Genomic DNA, 20,987 nt, shown 5'->3' with positions numbered 1-20,987 from the left:
GGTTTATTAATTTACGGTAGTTATGGTGCACAGATTTGTGGTATTCAACTTATCTTTTTAACTAAAATGTATCATCTTTTCTATATTTTCTAACAAAAATTCTCTATTTTCTAAAAGTATCACGGGCAACATATATTAAATTATTATTATTATTAAATCATATATTTTAAAAAATTTAAGATTACAAAATTCATGTCTCAAAATTTTTGATTCAAATTAAACAAAAAAATCATAGAATATTAAAAAAAAGTCGGTGCATTCGATGGACTCTAAAACATTAAAGTCATAACATTGTAATTTGTCATTTTAATTTTCGGTCGGTCATTCTATCTAATAAAATAAATTAATAATATTATAATTACTAATAACCAACCGATTACTTATTTTAGCTTAAATACGTTATCTTTTAATTGAAGATAAGCGGTCTGACTCTGGTACCTCAACCATGTAACGTAGTTCTTGATTATTGTAGGGTTCTTCTCAAAAATCTTGTTAATAGCAAGCATCTGACCATTACTCTTATTCACGTTCTTCAACTTCCTCAAAAAGTACCAATAGCATTAAGTACTTGGAGTTAACTTGATTTAAACTAACCGAAGGTGCGATTCTAGGGAGCTTGTTTTGAATCATCTGGGTTGTTGGAATTGATCTTGGTACAACATACTCATGTGTTGGAGTTTGACAAAATGATTGAGTTGATTAAAAGTACATTACTAGAAAAACGTCAATAGACATCGGCTAAAAACCGATGTCTATGAATGCAAAAATCCGATGTCTTCGTGGGTGATGTTAAAGACCCCCCATTTAACATCGGTTTTAAACTGATGTTAAATACAGCATATAACATTAGTTCTTTATTTAAAACCGATTTCTATATCTTGACATTAAATTTATCATGCATATCTAATCTTCATATATCATCATAATATGGTATTTTTATCAATTTAAATATATGTGAGCTAAGCAAAATCTTTCAATTTAACCAATAAACTGATGTTACTAGTACCAGTAAAAACAGTTTTCATCAAAAACCGATGTTAACAATACCTTTGACATCGGTTCTTAATTGGTAACTGATGTCTATTTGTTACAAACTGATGTCTATAATACTTAATAACATCAGTTTTTTGTTTTAAGATTTTTTTTGCTGTATTGTTTAACATCGGTTTTTACTGATGTCAATGGTCCACTAGAACTGATGTATTAAGCTTTAACAAACATCATTTTCCATTGTAATGATGTTTGTACCTATTTTATTAATGCACATTTTAAAAATATAGATTCCAAAAACCAATGAACTACCAAAACCAATTGCTGCATAATACCAGTTATTTATAAATCTAACAACCAATATTCAAACATCAGGTACAAGAGATTCATCTAATCCAAATATCAAGTACTACACATATCCATCCATATATTCTACTACTGTCTATACAAAGATTTGGACTTGGTACCGACAATAGCATGTAAAATATCATTTGAGGAACGACCTTGTTCTTCTGCATCTTCCCACTCCTTAGTAAAGCTCCTGTAGCCTCTGGTCCCGTATGATGACAATAAGTTTTTGATAGACCTGAGAGGATTAATTTTGTTGTAGAATACTTCAAGCTATTAAAATAGCTGTAACAAATAACTATCCTAAAACAACAAAAACAAAGAAAAACACCAAAAAAGCATGACATTCACCTTCCACTTTACTGTCTCAAGACTAGTTGCTAGTTGACGCCTATGATTGTTTACCGACGCTAATAGCCTATGGTCAGGATTATGGGTTTCTTGAGCAAGACTTTGCTCGAGCAATAAAACTCAAAACACTGATTCCATCCTATAACAAAAATCAACCATTTTAAGTCATAGCATAAGCAACAACTTAAACATCTTCTCTTATAATGTATAAGATAACACTTATACTCAATATACAAAGCAAATAAATCAAAAACAAGTTTTTAAATTACCATTTCAAGGACTTCTATTCTGTTGTATGCCCTGTCAGAGATCACAATAAGATCTTCAACAACCGGGACTGCCACTTCTTCATACTTGCAGGCGAGAAGAAGTGATGTAATCCCAATCAGTTGGAGCTTTTTCCGAACCAGGTTGAATGGCCAAAAACCTGTCAATCAAATTCACTGTAAGATACAGGGTCTCCTGCATCAGCACAAATTTATAGTGGACCTGCTCATTCCACAATAAAGTTAATAATGTTTGCAGTATAGTACTTCCAATTGTAAAAGACAATAATGTTTAATATAAACCTCAATAATCCAGTCAACTAATATCCCTCGCATTCTCTCGTTAATATCAAATTGCATGGACATGTAGTCCACTGAAACACATCTAGAACCCTACATCAAAATAAGGAATCAGCCCGAGTGGGAAGAAATGGACGGTAGAGATCATTTTCTAGTAGCAGGAAGGACCACTTGAGATTTTTGCAGAAAGGGTAATAAGGATTGGGACGTGGGAAACAAGCTTAGAAATAGTTATTATGAGAGAGAAAGATGCGTTTTACAGTTATTCGGTGCTTTTAGAAACTGAGAAATGTGTCCAAAATCTGTGTTTTCTTACATATATTGATAAATATACAACATCACATAAAATATCTTACATCTGTAAAGTTTCCTATTATTCGGTGGTTTCAAGGACTGAGAGAGTGTGTACAAAATCTGTGTCCAACATTCTTCAGCATCCTGTAGATTATCAATATTATAAGAAACCACAGGCGCAAGCCAAATAGGCGAATACATTTAGTTATAAATCTAAGATATTTGGCTGCACGGAGAAGAACTAATAGACCTGTTGCATGAAGGCGCCACTGTTTAGCTGTCCAAATTGAGGATACTTTTTGGGCAAAACCTACAAGTGTAGATAAGTTATATAGAATCCAAGTTTGGTACCAGTACACAGAAGCTGTCGCAAAAATATCTAAACAAGTAACTCAAACTATAGAAGAGCTCAACTTGGCAAAAGTATTGTAAGTCTGTAACTTTTTTGTTGCGAAATATGTCTGTAACCTTTACTTGCAAATAGCACTTATTTTGTTTACAGCCTCCAGGGGATTCGTTTACAAGGCAATCAATATTTGATTCAATATTGGCAGGATGCATTCCAGTTTTTATCATTCCAGGTTCAGCTTACGTTCAATATTTATGGCATTTACCACCGGAATTCGCAAAGTATTCAACTAGATGCAGACTAAATATTACCAGTAAATCATTTTTGTACATCAACCCAACATAAATTCTTATTAATCTATAGGCATCAACTAAACATAAGTTTCCAGTAGTATCACAAAAGATGTGTGTGTGCGTCAAGACGAGACGAGAGCGGTGAGGGTTCCTCTACCAAATCGCAGACTGATGGTTGTAAAATGAAAGCTTTATAGAGATATAGATATTATATCAGCTTCGCAAAGGCAAACATGTGTCGAAAATCTGCAAAAAAAACTCACCATGTGATATCCTCCAATGGAGCAAGCCCGAGGTAGTACCTATTCGACACTTTGTCAGGAGTTGATGTAAAACTGCAAAAGATATACTCAAAACTGAGATTCTTTCTATTAAAAATGAAGATTAATTCGAGAAAGCCACTGATTTCAACTTAGAACCAAGATTGTCTAATTTTGGATTAGAAAAGATTTTTGAAAATGGTCTGGAGGATGAGATTACTCTTGGGAAAACACCGGTATCTAAACCCTTCAGATGCCTGAACCCAAGAATTCTAACACGAACATGATTTCCTTCCTTAAAATTTTTTCTCTAATTTGCGAATTTCTTTGTCAGATGCATCAGACACCTGCAACTTTATTGTATCAGTGTCTCCTCTGCAATAATCAACTATATTTGCGAACAATCAAACTAAAACATCTAAGATAAACTTACACTGACATACACTGGAGTTGGGACTGGTGAGAAGGGAACTTCCAAAAGAAGGCCTGATCCTCTATCAATCCTGATTACCTTTAAATTATCAAAGATATCTCCTGCATTAAGAAACTACTCGACAAGTGTTAGCAACATGTTAAAAGAGAAAAAACATATTATGAATGTAGCAATCAATAGTGGTAAAATATGACATACGAAAGATGTAATTGCATAGTCATTCAGCAAGCCTAATTGATATTTAAACATTTGTATTTAATGAACCAGTGAAATTTTTTTCTCATTTAGAATATATAATCCATGGTAATAAGGTTAGGTACCCGAAGGATTTAGACATAACTTGTAGCCTACAACTACCATGTACAAAAAAATTATCTTTGTTTATTTGTCAAAAAAAATAATCCTTGTTTCAAATTCATGTTTAAAAAGAGGTTATCATGGTCAAAAAATAATCCTTGAAAACTTGCATCAAATAGTAATTATATTTGATATTCTTTAAAGTCCATCTTTGTCTAATTCAGGTACATGGGGAATCCTCCCGCAAATTAAACCAAGCATGAGTGTGATGTATTACTTTTAATTACTTTGCATTGATTAGCTTTCCCGAGTCTAATATATAACAATCTTCAGCATTGCTAAATAGCGTATGAATATTCAATTTTCAAGAAAATATAAAAATCACGAGCGTACGACACTACATATGAATAGATATCAAACCCCAGTTTTATAACAGTGTAGGCAATTAGAAACATTAACACTCAACTCTAACAGGAATATGGAAATATTCTTATACATAAGAATAAAAAAAATTACCTCAATCTTCTCGAGGAGACGATGAATAGTGGAATCAGCCTAGTTATGAAACTCATCCTCCTGCAACAAAGAACTGTGTGCCCATTAATTTAGCAAATTCATTCAACTAAAAGAAATATAATAAAACCCATATAATTTTTGAATAATAATAATCCATTAAAATATATAAAACATAGACATGCCTGTAATCTACTGCAAGTGGACCTGTGGAAACATCTGAATCGATACCAAATCACTTGCAGCTCTTCCGCCACTTATCATCTACAAAATCACCATTCTTCTCCAAGTTTAACATGCTCAATGTAATATGCACAATAAGAAAAATCACTCAACTAATTAAAAATTTAAAATATTAGGGTTTCAAATTGAAACCCCCAATTCTGAAATTAGGGTTTAAAGCTTACCCAATTCAAGCTTTAACCTCCAACTTAGCTTCAAACTCAGACTTGAACTCCAACCATAAACTCCGACTTGAACTTGAACTCCAACCTTAAACTTAACTCCGACTTGAACTCCAACCTTAAACTTCGATTTATGCTATTGCAATGAAACCCCCAATTCTAAGAGAGCAATCAGGGAGATCTACGAGAAAATAAGAGCACTGAGAGGGAAATGAGAGAAATAGTGGGTGCTTAGAAAATGTGTTCTTGGTGGATGTTCTTGGTGGGTGTTCTCGACGTAAGTGAGGGTGAGAGATGATTTTTGATTTTTTATATTTGATGTTTTTTGTTTTATGTTTTAGATGTTTTTTGTTTTATTTTTAATTAAAAAGAGGGGGGAGATATGTGTGAAAAGAGGGGGGGAATTTTGTTAAGGTAAAAAACAGGGGGGAAACATGGAGGGAATAAATTATTTGGCTAAGGGGGAAAAACGGGGAAGCCGCGATAATTGATTTTTTTAAACAGACATATAACATCAGTTGGGCTAAAACACTGATGTTTATAAAACCAAAAGACATTGGTTGTTTAAAACCGATGTATAAAACACCTTTTACAGCGGCTCCAAAAGCAACCGATGTCTAAGAGGCGATGTCTATTCTACTTTTTCTAGTAGTGGTAATATTAAATAAAATAATTTAATATAATAATATTTTAATCGTCCGAATCCAATCCGAAATTAAAAAATTATAAAGATTTGGGTTTAAGAACCCGGTTCGGTTCGAAAAGTCATAAAAAAGCTCCATCTCTCTCTCCCTCCCTCTCCGTATATAATAAGTGTTATATAATAAGTGGAAGTGGTTTTGCTAGCAGTGGTCGTCGGTACAGAAAATAATTTAAAACTTTTGGTGACAGTCTCGCTCTCTCTCCGGCGGCACTCTCGCTCTCTCATTCACTCTACTCTCAATTATGTACGAAATCCCCAATTTTCATTTCAATTTTCAATTGATTTGATAGTTTTATTTCAAATAATAATGATTTTATTTAACAAATCTATATATACATATTTTTAACATATTCATACATACATATTTTTATATCAAAAAATATTTACTAAAACTCACTATTTTTAGTTTAAAATCAAAGTAATCCTTTAATTTCATGAATTTATTATATGATTTTTAATTTTAATTATTTTAGTAATAAATTTCTAAATCAATCACCTTATACTAAGATTTTTTATTATTTAACATTCTCATCCTATTTTCCTAACCATGATTAGATTAATAATTCGAATTATAATATAATAATTATAATAATCTAATATTTTATACTTTTTATAGATAAAAATAAAAAAGAGGAAAGTACAGGGGATTAGCAGCGGACAAATATACACCTAGGGGCAAACGAAAATTCAATTGGGTGAAAACACACATAATCGAAAATTCACAACTCTCATTTCTCTCATTGCTCGCTGAAGGAGCAATTGGGTTCGCTCAAGGATTGGGATTGGTGCTAATCGAAGCAATTAGGGTTCAAAGATTCAATTAGGAGCAATTAGGTTTCAAGGATTTGAGGTACACATCTTTCTCATTCTCTCTCTCTGTGTCTCTTTCTCCCCTATATTGCTCGGTTCCTAACTTACAGCAAGAACCTTCCGATAATGATGATGATGATAATGTGAGTGTTCTCTCATGTATGTACGTATGCTTTCTTTCATGTAATTTTAAGGGGGTTGTTTAGTATGTTTCATTTTTAATATGTGTTTGTATGTGGCTGTTGATTTGATTTATGGATAGAATCTATGATAACTAATATTCCCTCCATCTCATTACGTGTCTTCTTTGGATTTGTGCCGGTCAAATTGACTTAAGTTTGACTGAAATTTATTAATAATTTATAATTGAACAAAATAAAAAAAATTACATCACCGGAAAGTAAATTTAATCTACTTTAATCTATAATTTTTAGTTTTTTGAAATAATATACGAGTAATGTTTAATCGTTAGTCAAAAGTTGATAAATTTGACTTCTATAAAAGGAAATATGACACATAATATGAGATGGAGGGAGTAGTTTTGTTAGGACATGAAAATCTTAAAACCTTGGTTGTTTATTAGTTATGTTTTCGGCAGTGGTACTTAATTTTTATATATATGTGCTGATTTGTATACTGATTGGTGGTAGTATAATATATTTACTTCAACACTTTGAATGCATATACCTTTAATTTTGCTACAGCGCGGTTTTCCCCAAATTCATTCCCGATGGGGATATTCCTTCTGATGGTTATTCTTCTCCTCCTTCCTGTGGAGATGATCCTCAAGATATATTGCTGAAAATGAATTGGCTTCGCATGGAGGTGAATCTCCCGCCTTTGAATTCGTGGGGGAACAGGTTTTGGATAAAGAAGGGCAAATACGTCTCACTGGAGAATCATTGGCCAGCGTCTTCAATAGGACAGGTTTTAGTTTATACCCTTAAATCGTGTAAACATTTTATATCGATTTGGTTTTGTGCTGCTCTTTCTTTTGAATTGACAAACATAGTTGCTTGTAGAGTATACCCCAGATGCTGAATTTTACAAAGTTGAGGCAATTCTCAGGTTCAAGAATCTGCTATATCAATTTATGTTTGTCGAGTTTCACTTGGTATTTATATTGTTTTATAAGCTGATGAATGTTTGAATACAGGCCTGGGCTTACTGATGATGTTTTTCGGGTAATAAATTGACCTTATTACTACATCTACTATGTCATCGTCTAAATCTTCATTTTTATCTACTTATTCGATTAATTCTAAACTGGCGATTAGACACTAGGGGATGTTATACTTTATATTTTTTGTGATGCTATAGTTTATAGTTGCTAGCAAAGTGATAATTACTTCTTTGAGAATTAGCTTTATGTTGGTTAAAATACTAAAACTTATGTTATGTGTGCATCCTTTTTACTTTCTCATCTGAGTTGAATTACTATATCTTGACAGCATAAAATTATTACTCTTTTGCTACCAGGATAAATGGACAAGATATTACTACAAAAAAGCTAGCCTTCTTTGTAATCAGGAAATTCTAATTTTGTGTGTTTTTTGTGTTCAAGGCCCTGCTGCGAATGGGTATTCTAAGTGTCACTGTTTCTGATGTTAAATGCTTTGGCGATCAAGGTCCCAGTAAGTACTATTCTGGAATTACATTAATACCCTCACTCTACTAATATTAACCCCTTATTAGTACTGCATTCCTGACATAATGTCAAGCTTTTTAATCTCTGCAACATGCAGGTTTTTCATTTTCTGCAGACATGTTGGTTTCCAAAATTAAGATGGAAACGGTAGTGAGCAAGAATCAGGTATGTATATAATTGAACTTAAATAATAACCCTCAAGTTCTTGCAACTCAAATGATCTTAGTGCATGGCCTCCGTCATTATCTTATGCTCGAACAAATCTCCAAAATTTCCAGCTTCGGCAAAAATCATCAACTCACTATATATTTTTTGCCGTCTTAGGTTGAAGAAGTGATACTGAATTTCATTGTACAAGCAAGGGTATGTGGGGATGGTGGTGAGAAAATCCTTAACTTGTAGACTTGTAATCATTCCTCATTATATTCTGTAACATATGTACCATAAAGAGACAACATGAGTAACATAACTTATGTACAAATGATTAAGTATGATTATGGTACTTGTGTTGTCTCAACCATAAGTACAACATAGGACCACGATGTACCATAAGTGCCATAAATCGGTATACATACGTACCATAATCTGTAGCACATAAGTACCATAAACCAGTCTACATAAGATATTTAATAAAGTTATGGATATTTAAACAATATATTTAATAATTAAAATTTAAATAATTTATAAAAAGAAATTATATGAAATTATTAGAGATTCATTTGCCTGAGATTACCTCACAATGGGGGCAGAATCCTCACAATTGGGACAGAATTCTCACATAAGTACCGTAAGTACCATACAAAGGCAGTATAAGTACCATAAGCAGCTCTGACAGGTCGTATAAGCACAGGTAATGTATAAGCACAGGTAACATATGTACCATAAAGAGACAACATGAGTAACATAACTTATGTACAGATGATTATGGTACTTATGTTGTACCAACCATAAGTACAATATAGGGCCACGATGTACCATAAGTGCCATAAAGAAGTATACATACGTACCATAATCTGTAGCACATAAGTACCATAAACCAGTCTACATAAGATATTTAATAAAGTTATGGATATTTAAATAATATATTTAATAATTAAAATTTAAATAATTTATAAAAAGAAATTATAAGAAATTATTAGAGATTCATTTGCCTGAGATTACCTCACAATGGGGGCAGAATCCTCACATAAAGTACCATAAGTACCATAACAAAGACGGTATAAGTACCATAAGCATATCTGACATAGGTCCTATAAGCACAGGTAACATATGTACCATAAAGAGACAACATGAGTAACATAACTTATGTTCAGATGATTATGTTATGTTGTTTTAACCATATAATATGGTCCAATGATTTAGGGTACCTATGGTGCATTTGTTTATGGTACTTACGGTCCCATGAGTTATGGGAGAGCAGGTACTAATATTGCGGATTGATGTATTTCAGTTAAAAGACCCGAAGTACCAAAGCCTTGTGTAAAAATAACACTTGACGCAGTTATTGTGCTTAAATGGCTTTTATTTTTTTTGAAATATGGAACTATATGAATAACTGATAAACTCCAAGAAAGAAAAATTAATGATTCATAAAAAAAACTTAATGGGAAATGCCCCGAATAAATCCAACGAGTGACTAATAATACGGTTATACATAAAAAAGTAGCTATCATTCCCTTTTCTGGCGAATCATTTAGTTTTATGATTTCATCGATTAATATGGGACTTATGGTGCATATGGTTCTTGGAAATATGGATTTATGGTACTTGTGGTCACCGGCATTATGGTACCTATGGTCAAAAGAATAATGGGACTTATGTTCTACACACTTATGGTGACCTATGGTGCTTTATGGCGTTACAGGACTTGTGTTTGAAGGTTGTTCCCCAGGATTTATGGTACTTATGAAACTTTTGGTTTAGGTATTTTTGGACCTATGGTCTTATGTTCAGGGGACTTATGGTCCAACGTACGGTTCTTGGAAATACCTATGGTCCAATGATTTAGGGTACCTATGGTGCATTTGTTTATGGTACTTACGGTCCAATGAGTTATGAGACTTATGGTGCATATGGTTCTTAGAGATATGGATTATGGTCACCCGCCTTATGGTACCTATGGTCAAAAGAATTATGGGACTTATGTTATACACACTTATGGAGACTTATGGTGCTTTATGGCGTTAGAGGACTTGTGTTTGAAGGTTGTTCCCCATGATTTATGGTACTTATGGAACTTATGGTTTAGGTATTTACGGACCTCTGGTCTTATGTTCAGGGGACTTATGGTCCAACGTATGGCACATATGGGTCTATGTTATGTCACTTATGGTCAATTATTTTTCGGTTATGGTACTGTACTTCTTTCTTTACGGCACTTATGGTCATGTTTAGGGGAGTTATGCTCTATGTGCTTGTGGCACTTTTAAGCCAATGAGCAATAACACCACCAACAAAAAAACAAAAACAATTATTACCAACCAAAACAATCAAAACAAAATCACTAAAAATCAGGCACACGCTTCAGAATTAAATTCACCAAACGTACATCTTCCTCATTCTTTTCCGGAATCCAAATTATTTTCCTTAGCCTCTTTCTCCAAATCATCCAGTTTAACCAAGTTTGAAGTTACACCTTCATTTAAATCCTCATTCTTTTCCTCTTTCTCCGGAGAACCATACAGAATATCCAAATTATAATTTTTTTCCTCCTCCACAGAGTCTTTCTCCAAATCATCCAGTTTATCCAAGTCTAAAGGTAAACCTTCATTTAAATCCTCGTTTTTTTCCCTCTTTCTCCGGAGAACCATCCAGAATCTCCAAATTATAATTCTTTTCCTCCTCCACAGAGTCTGATCTTCAAGGAGTAAAATTATAATCTGCCCTAGTTTTGTGTTTATCAGAAAACGAGGAAATCAGAGCCTTGAGCAAAGCCCAGTTACTTGCTTCTGAATTTTGTTCATGTAAACATAAAGAAAACAAGAAAAAGAAAGTAAAAGACTCGGTCATGTAAACATAAAGAAAATAAGAAAAAGAAAGTAACTGACTTGCACAATATCTTTCTCTCAAATTCGTTATGAGAGCTTCCTCACTCATTTCTATGCCAAGACTTCTGGCTATGCCAATTTTTTGCTTCACGCAGTGCTTAAGTATCTTGCCTACAAGAGTTACAGACATTTGCAAAATTAACACGAAGTCAGTCTCAAGTGACCTATTTTCTTCAAGTTTTGTACCCAACAAATTTTATATCATGTTCACTTATGCATACATCACAAATATATTATACTTTCAAGAGCTAGGTCGCATACCTGCGTAGTTCTCAACCAAAGTGTTGACAACTTATCAACAATATTACAGTCAAACTCTAAGTCAAATTGTAGCTCACTCCTATCGCTGGCCTCCAGCTGAATATTTTAATTCAACATAAAGAATTAAATTACCATTTAATAAAATAAGATGTTGGAAAAAATTACAAAAAGGGAAAGAAACTTACTTTTGCATTTACCACCAGAGATCGTGCCTCGTCTGTACTCATTCCCCTACCAACATAGTAACTGTAAGGGGCTATAGCAACATCCATATTATTTTCAACTTCACTTGTCTTCAAATAAAACCAAGCTTCGAGGAGGGGGTAAAAAAGTTTGCGTGCTTAACTTTTCTACTACCCTTCGTCCCTTCCTTCTTCTCCACCAAACTCATCCCTTCATTCTTCATTTTTATTTTTATTTCTGTAATACTACTATGCACTCTTTCTAAGATCGCTGGAGTCCAATTTATCTTCTCAATTGAATCCAAGTTTTTAATGAGAGTAAACATTGATTTTCTTCCTTTATTTTCTGAAGTCGGAAATATAATAAAACAGAAAATGTAATAATACATCACCTTCTTAAAATTCTCCTTCTCCGAAGCATTGTCAATATCCAACTTCTGTAGTAATTCATGGAGGACCCGCATCGATAATAGAACTTTTTTGTCATAACCCTCAACCAACTGTGTGTAAAAATCAGGGATAGTAGCACTTGTAGTAGGTTCTTTGTGAACAACGCCTATGTTCTTTATTCCAAGAAGATATACATACGTACCATAAACTAGTCTACATAAGATTTGTAATAAAGTTATGGATATGTAAATAATATATTTAATAATTAAAATTTAAATAATTTATAAAAAGAAATTATAAGAAATTATTAGAGATTCATTTGCCTGAGATTATCTCACAATGGGAGCAGAATCCTCACAATGGGGGCAGAATCCTCACATAAGTACCATAAGTACCATAACAAAGACAGTATAAGTACCATAAACATCTCTGACATAGGTCGTATATGCACAGGTAACATATGTACCATAAAGAGACAACATGAGTAATATAACTTATGTACAGATGATTATGGTACTTATGTTGTTCCAACCATAAGTACAACATAGGGCATAATCTAGTACGAGATATATTTCATTATATATCTGGAGTTGGCCACCGGCAACGTGGGGCAGGAACATCTGGAGCAGGCTATCGGCAGCAAGAAGGAGCAGGCTACCGGCAAGGAGCAGGCTACAATTTATGTCTACCTTATTTTATACCTTGTTTTAGAATGCAAGTTCATGTGTTTAATGTGTTTAAACGAAAGTTCATGTGTTTAATGAAAGTCCATGTCGAAGCAGTCCATGTGTTTGATGGAAGTTCTATGTAAGGAGCATTAGTTGTCTAGTTCAGAAGTCTTGCAGCTTAAAGTATACATTTTAGTGTATGTGTTAACATTCTCTCGTAGGCAGCCTTATCTTTTAGAGTATAATCGAAATAAAGTTCTCAACTGAATGTCCCCAAGATAACAGTGAATTCAAGATATCACTTGTGCATCTACTTTCTGCTGTAATGTTTATATATGTTTAACGGAAAGATGACTCGAAATAATTATATACAATTATAATATCACTTCAAATCAGAATTTATAAAAAATTTATGGCGTCGCCGCGAAGTGCGGCTTTTTTCACTAGTTATAACAATAATAGGAAGGAGTATAATCCATAGTTGTTCAACCGCTCTATTCCGCCATCACTCCGTTCAGAGTTCTCCGTAAATTTGTGTATTAAAAAAAAACCCTATTATAAAATAAATAATAATAACATTTTTATTACTTTTAGTAATTATGAAATGACGAAAGTACCCCTGGGAATTAAATCCTAGGGGCACCATTTCTTTGCCCCGGTTCCCTTTGTTCTCTCTCTTGATCGATTGTAAACACTCCTCTCCCTCACTCACGGGACCGTAAGTACCATAAACAAATGCACCATAGATACCCTAAATCATTGGACCATAAGTCCCCTGAACATAAGACCATAGGTCCATAAATACCTAAACCATAAGTTTCATAAGTACTATAAATACTAGGGAACAACCTTCAAACACAAGTCCTCTAACACCATAAAGCACCATAAGTCCCCATAAGTGTATAGAACATAAGTCCCATAATTCTTTTGACTATATGTACCATAAAAGGGTGACCATAATCCATATTTCCAAGAACCATATGCACCATAAGTCAACAAATACACCATAGATACCCTAAATTATTGGACCATAGGTGCCATAAGTCGGTTTTTTTATATTGAAGCTTCTATTTTAGGAACGTGCGTTTCTAATATACAAAGTACAGGGAACTACAAGCAATACAGTAGGAACGGGCGTTTCTATTATATCTAAATTCACCCTACTTGTCTGACTTCAATTTACATATATACAATTCAACTCAGAAAAATATTACATTGCTGTGAATATTTTTATACAAAAATTTTAAATTTGGCGTTTATACTACACAAAACCAAGGCAACTGAAACTTCTATTGTAGAAACGTGCGTTTCTAATATACAAAACACATGGAACTAAATACAATACATTAGGAACGGGCGTTTCTATTGTACCTAAATTCACCCATCTGACTTCATTTTACACATATACAATTAAACTCAGAAAAATACTACATTTATGTGAATATTTTTATACAAAAAATAAAAATGTGAAGTACTTAAGTATATAAAACAAAGGTAACTTAAACTTCTAACGTATGTTTCTATTGTAGGAACGTGCATTCATATTGTACCTAAATTCATACTTAGTTCATTTTACACTGGTATTGATAAGTGCTATCTAATGAATATGCATTAAAACACATCAAAACAAAAAAATAAGTAGAAATGGAGATGAATATAGATCTATAAACTTGTTACAATTGTTCATAGAACAATCATAGAACAATTTTTCCATGGTAAAATACATAGAGAAACTTGTAAAATATCATTTACTTTCCCTCTCTTTTCTTACTTCCCCCAATGATTTCTATTGCAGTATGAAGTAACGCGATCCACTCATCCTTGTGCTTTTCAAGAAGAGCTATCTTACTTTCATTATTTTTATCACAATCCTTAGCAATTCTATAATATTCTTCAACTCTGCAACTTCTGAAGATGGAATGCAATGGAGCTTGCAGAGCTGAAGATGAGAGTCGAATAGCTTTGAAGCAGAAGTTGAAGAATATTATAGAATTGTGATAAAAAAACAATGAAAGTAAGATAGCTCTTCTTGAAAAACACAAGGAGGAGTGGATCGCGTTACTTCATACTGCAATAGAAATCATGGGGGGAAGTAAGAAATGAGAGAGAAAGTAAATGATATTTTTACAAGTTTCTTTATGTATTTATCATGGAAAAATTGCTCTATGAACGATTGTAACAAGTTTAAGGATCTATATTCATCTCGGTTTTTACTTTTTTTTTTGTTTTGATGTGTTTTAATGCATATTCATTAGATAACACTTATCAAAACAAGTGTAAAATGAACTAAATGTGAATTTAGGTACAATATGAACGCACGTTCCTACAATAGAAACACACATTCCTAGAGTAGTAGTTTAAGTTACCTTTGTTTTAAATACTTAAGTACTTCAAATTTTTGTATAAAAATATTCACATGAATGTAGTATTTTTCTGAGTTGAACTGTATATGTGTAAAATGAAGTCAGATGGGTGAATTTAGGTACAATAGAAACGCTCGTTCCTACTGTATTGTTTTTAGTTCCATGTGCTTTGTATATTAAAAACGCACGTTCCCACTATAGAAGTTTCAGTTACCTTGGTCTTGTGTAGTATAAACACAAAATTTAAAATTTTTGTATAAATATATTCACAGCAATGTAGTATTTTTCTGAGTTGAATTGTATATATGTAAAATGAAGTCAGATAAGTAGGGTGAATTTAGGTAAAATAGAAACGCCCGTTCCTACTGTATTGTTTGTACTTCCCTGTGTTTTGTATATTAGAAACGCACGTTTCTAAAATAGAAATTTCGATATAAAAAAACTGACTTATGGCACCTATGGTCCAATGATTTAGGGTATCTATGGTGTATTTGTTGACTTATGGTGCATATGGTTCTTGGAAATATGGATTATGATCACCCTCCTTATGGTACCTATGGTCAAAAGAATTATGGGACTTATGTTCTATACACTTATGGGGACTTATTGTGTTTTGTGGCGTTAGAGGACTTGTGTTTGAAAGTTGTTCCCCAATATTTATGGTACTTTTGAAACTTATGGTTTAGGTATTTACGGACCTTTGGTCTTATGTTCAGAGGACTTATGGTCCAACATATGACACATATTGGTCTATGTTATTTCACTTATAGTCCACTATTTTTCGGTTACGGTACTATAGTTCTTTCTTTACGGCACTTATCGTCATGTTTAAGGGAGTTATGCTCTATGTGCTTGTGGCACTTTTAAGCCAATGAGCAATAACACCACAAATAAAAAAAATAATAACAATTATTACCAACCAAATTGAAAAAACACAAATCAGGACCATCCAATCAAGGCTCCCTTTCCTAACTTTCTCATATCCTTTATTAATATGATATTTTATGAACATTAACGTGTATTTAATTGAATTAAAAAATTATTTAACGTTCTTGGCGTGAATCATGCAAGCATTAAAAAAAACAATCACAATTATTACCAACCAAAACAATCAAAAAAAATCACTAAAAAAATCTGGCACAAATTATAACTGAAGTACAAATGAAACAGTTTTTCTTATTAATATTCTTTATTTTTGCAACTTTTTATTCCACACTTTTACATTTAGTACTTGCTTTGATTTAATTTTGACAGGAAAAATGTAAAAAAACCGACTTATGGCACCTATGGTCCAATGATTTAGGGTATCTATGGTGTATTTGTTGACTTATGGTGCATATGGTTCTTGGAAATATGGATTATGATCACCCTCCTTATGGTACCTATGGTTAAAAGAATTATGGGACTTATGTTCTATACACTTATGGGGACTTATTGTGTTTTGTGGCGTTAGAGGACTTGTGTTTGAAGGTTGTTCCCCAGTATTTATGGTACTTTTGAAACTTATGGTTTAGGTATTTACGGACCTTTTGTCTTATGTTCAGAAGACTTATGGTCTAACGTATGACACATATGGGTCTATGTTATGTCACTTATGGTCAACTATTTTTCGGTTATGGTACTATAGTTCTTTCTTTACGGCACTTATCGTCATGTTTAGGGGAGTTATGCTCTATGTGCTTGTGGCACTTTTAAGCCAATGAGCAATTACACCACCAACAAAAAAACAATAACAATTATTACCAACCAAATCGAAAAAACACAAATCAGGACTATCCAATCAAGGTTCCCTTTCCTAACTTTCTCATATCCTTTATTAATATGATATTTTATGAACATTAACGTTTATTTAATTGTTATTCCCAGTGGACTAACAATGAGATTTACAGAAGGGGGGTTGAATATAAATCTCAAAACTTTTTCAAGTTTTGAGCAGTTTCTAAGGCTAAGTGTTTGAGTGATCAAATGTGTGTGAATTGCTTGAGGTTGATGTAGACAGATATATATTCAAACACAAATGTAATGAGTACAAAGAACTTAAAAACTTTTCTGGTGGATTTGTTGTTCCACCAGAGATGTGTTATTTCAGAAAATCTGTGATTCAAAGAATTAAATCACAGCTGCTTCCTAGTACAAACTAGATGATTTTCTATTTTGATATTTCTAAACGGCTCAGGAAAATTCATTTCTAATTACTAGCTGCTACTTGGTTTATATATCACCAAGTTTACAAGTGAAGACAAACTGTAAAATACAATTGAAAAGATTCTTCACATGTTTCTTCTTCATTTCTCTATCCAATGCAATCTAGGATAATCTGTAAATCTTTGAATACTTCCTTGTTTGCATCAGAATGGAAATGCTGCATTTTCTTGATTCCTCCTAGAGGCTTCCACATTCCAGTATGTCTCTGTCAACCCATGTGCCTCTGTCAGCTTGTGAATTGTCACTATCAACTGCTAATGAACTAAGCATCCGTTGAAGCTTTCATCCGTTGATGCCTTATCCGTTGAAGCTTTATCCGTTGATGCATTATCAGTTGGAGTCTTTATCCGTTGAAGCACTTATCCGTTGATGGATATTATCCGTTGAAGCATTAGAGACATCCGTTGAAGCTTTGTTTCTTATCCGTTGAATGTCTTCAATATCTGTTGACACTTCTTCACATATACAAAATTACAAGACATGAAATATTTATAATTAGCCCTCTTATTTGTACATCCATTAGTAGTCAACATGACTGATTATTTCCTAACAACATCTAAGAATCACAGCTTGAAACCAGAGAGTGAAATGTGCTACAATACTAAACTTATTGCTAAGTAAAGCTACTCCTTCAACGGATAGCCAAGATGATCTTATCCGTTGAGGCTACAAATACTAGATTTCTACTTAAGTGTTTTGCTTAACTTATCATCAAACTAATACACATATTCCTAACATTAATTGAATTAAAAAATTATTTAACGTTCTTGGCGTGAATCATGCAAGCATTAAAAAAAATAATCACAATTATTACTAACCAAAACAATCAAAACAAAATCACTAAAAATATCAGGCACAAATTATAACTGAAGTACAAATGAAACAATTTTTCTTATTAATATTCTTTATTTTTGCAACTTTTTATTCCACACTTTTACATTTAGTACTTGCTTTGATTTAATTTTGACAGGAAAAATGTAAAAAAACTGACTTATGACACCTATGGTCCAATGATTTAGGGTACCTATGGTATATTTGTTGACTTATGGTGCATATGGTTCTTGAAAATATGGATTATGATCATCCTCGTTATGGTACCAATGGTCAAAAGAATTATGGGACTTATGTTCTATACACTTATGGGGACTTATTGTGTTTTGTGGCGTTAGAGGACTTGTGTTTGAAGGTTGTTCCCCAGTATTTATGGTACTTTTGAAACTTATGGTTTAGGTATTTACGGACCTTTGGTCTTATGTTCAGAGGACTTATGGTCCAACGAATGACACATATGGGTCTATGTTATGTCACTTATGGTCCACTATTTTTCGGTTATGGTACTATAGTTCTTTCTTTACGGCACTTATCGTCATGTTTAAGGGAGTTATGCTCTATGTGCTTGTGGCGCTTTTAAGCCAATGAGCAATAACACCACCAATAAAAAATATAATAACAATTATTACCAACCATATCGAAAAACACAAATCAGGACCATCCAATCAAGGCTCCCTTTCCTAACTTTCTCATATCATTTATTAATATGATATTTTATGAACATTAACGTGTATTTAATTGAATTAAAAAATTATTTAACGTTCTTGGTGTGAATCATGCAAGCATTAAAAAAAACAATCACAATTATTACCAATCAAAACAATAAAAAAAAATCACTAAAAAAATCAGGCACAAATTATAACTGAAGTACAAATGAAACAGTTTTTCTTATTAATATTCTTTATTTTTGCAACTTTTTATTCCACACTTTTACATTTAGTACTTGCTTTGATTTAATTTTGACAGGAAAAATGTAAAAAAAACTGACTTATGGCACCTATGGTCCAATGATTTAGGGTATCTATGGTGTATTTGTTGACTTATGGTGCATATGGTTCTTGGAAATATGGATTATGATCACCCTTCTTATGGTACCTATGGTCAAAAGAATTATGGGACTTATGTTCTATAGACTTATGGGGACTTATGGTGCTTTGTGGCGTTAGAGGACTTATGTTTGAAGGTTGTTCCCCAATATTTATGGTACTTATGAAACTTATGTTTAGGTATTTACGGACCTATGGTCTTATGTTCAGGGGACTTATGGTCCAACGTATGGTTCTTGGAAATACCTATGGTCCAATGATTTAGGGTACATGTGGTGCATTTGTTTATGGTACTTACGGTCCCATGAGTTATGGGACTTATGGTGCATATAGTTCTTGAAAATATGGATTATGGTTACCCTCCTTACGGTACCTATGGTCAATAGAATTATGGGACTTATGTTCTACACACTTATGGGGACTTATGATGATTTGTTGCGTTAGAGGACTTGTATTTGAAGGTTGTTCCCCAGGATTTATGGTACTTATAAAACTTATGATTTAGGTATTTACGGACCTATGGTCTTATGTTCAGGGGACCTATGGTCCAACGTATGGCACATATGGGTCTATGTTATGTCACTTATGGTCCATTACTTTTCGGTTATGGTACTATAGTTCTTTTTTTACGGCACTTATGGTCATGTTTAGGGGAGTTATTGTTAGATATATTTGATAATGTCATGGCTAATATGTTTTATGTTTAGCTTTCAGATCTTACGTGAATAGGATAAATCAGTACTTAATTGTTGATCAGTACTTATACTGGAAGTCAGGACTTAAGGATATCAGTACTTATATTATTAGGAGATAATCATCAGAAGATAGATATCAGAACTTAAGTGCTGAAGGACAATCAGATAAGGACAGTAGCTGATTAAAGGAAAGAAGATCGAGATAAACATAAGAAGAGATATGCATGAAGAAGGAATTCCGTGAAGAATGGAATACTTGGAAGAAAAGATATCTGATTGATATATTTTAGGAAGCAGAATTATATTACATATCAATTAGCGATTATCTTGTAACTGTGTAGTATATAAACACAGACATAGGGTTTACACTATAAGTGTTATCATTATTAGAAAAGATTATTCATTGTAACCCTAGCAGCTCTCGTGATATTTGTTTATCACTGAGAGGTAACAGTTCTATACTGTAACAGAGTTTATCGTTTAAATAAAGTTTGTTTTCTGTTACTTAAGTTCTTAAAGTTCGATTTGAGTGTACTATACACTGTATTCACCCCCTCTACAGTGTGTGTGTGACCTAACAGTTATGCTCTATGTGCTTGTGGCACTTTTAAGCCAATAAGCAATAACACCACCAAAAAAAAACAATAACAATTATTACCAACCAAATCGAAAAAACACAAATCAGGACTATCCAATCAATGCTCCCTTTCCTAACTTTCTCATATCCTTTATTAATATGATATTTTATGAACATTAACGTGTATTTAATTGAATTAAAAAAATTATTTAACGTTCTTGGCATGAATCATGCAAGCATTAAAAAAAACAATCACAATTATTACCAACCAAAACAATCAAAACAAAATCACTAAAAAAATCAGGCACATATTATAACAGAAGTACAAATGAAACAGTTTTTCTTAATAATATTCTTTATTTTTGCAACTTTTTATTCCGCAATTTTACATTTAGGACTTGCTTTGATTTAATTTTGACAGGAAAAATATAAAAAAACTGACTTATGGCACCTATGGTCCAAT

The 20,987-nt window shown here is 32.9% G+C and overlaps 1 protein-coding gene across 18 annotated transcripts; it reads left to right on the top strand.

Annotated features, from left to right (window-relative positions):
• Window positions 1–6,457: 6,457 nt before the first annotated feature.
• Window positions 6,458–20,451, top strand: LOC141708425 (nitrogen regulatory protein P-II homolog). 18 transcript variants are annotated; one of them, XM_074512071.1, is made up of 8 exons: window positions 6,458–6,754; window positions 7,316–7,538; window positions 7,624–7,679; window positions 7,768–7,795; window positions 8,176–8,245; window positions 8,375–8,424; window positions 8,584–8,638; window positions 18,346–20,451. In XM_074512071.1, the coding sequence occupies exons 1-8, from the start codon at window positions 6,738–6,740 to the stop codon at window positions 18,354–18,356; spliced, it is 510 nt and encodes a 169-aa protein (XP_074368172.1). In that variant the 5' UTR covers window positions 6,458–6,737; the 3' UTR covers window positions 18,357–20,451. The 18 variants fall into 18 exon arrangements, with proteins under 18 accessions (XP_074368172.1, XP_074368168.1, XP_074368169.1 ...); XM_074512067.1 differs by having other exon boundaries at window positions 8,357–8,424; XM_074512068.1 differs by lacking the exon at window positions 18,346–20,451 and adding an exon at window positions 16,425–17,179 and having other exon boundaries at window positions 8,357–8,424.
• The last annotated feature ends 536 nt before the right edge of the window (window positions 20,452–20,987 follow it).

Source organism: Apium graveolens, chromosome 2 (genome assembly GCF_009905375.1).
Source record: "Apium graveolens cultivar Ventura chromosome 2, ASM990537v1, whole genome shotgun sequence".
Lineage (NCBI taxonomy): Eukaryota > Viridiplantae > Streptophyta > Magnoliopsida > Apiales > Apiaceae > Apium > Apium graveolens.
This window is presented reverse-complemented; position numbering and strand designations above follow the sequence as displayed.

Bases quoted from the DNA above. Each gene is read 5' to 3' on its own strand.
- LOC141708425 (XM_074512056.1), top strand. The intron at 7,539-7,623 runs GTTTTAGTTTAT...TGACAAACATAG, and splicing joins CAGCGTCTTCAATAGGACAG to TTGCTTGTAGAGTATACCCC. The intron at 7,680-7,767 runs GTTCAAGAATCT...GTTTGAATACAG, and splicing joins AAAGTTGAGGCAATTCTCAG to GCCTGGGCTTACTGATGATG.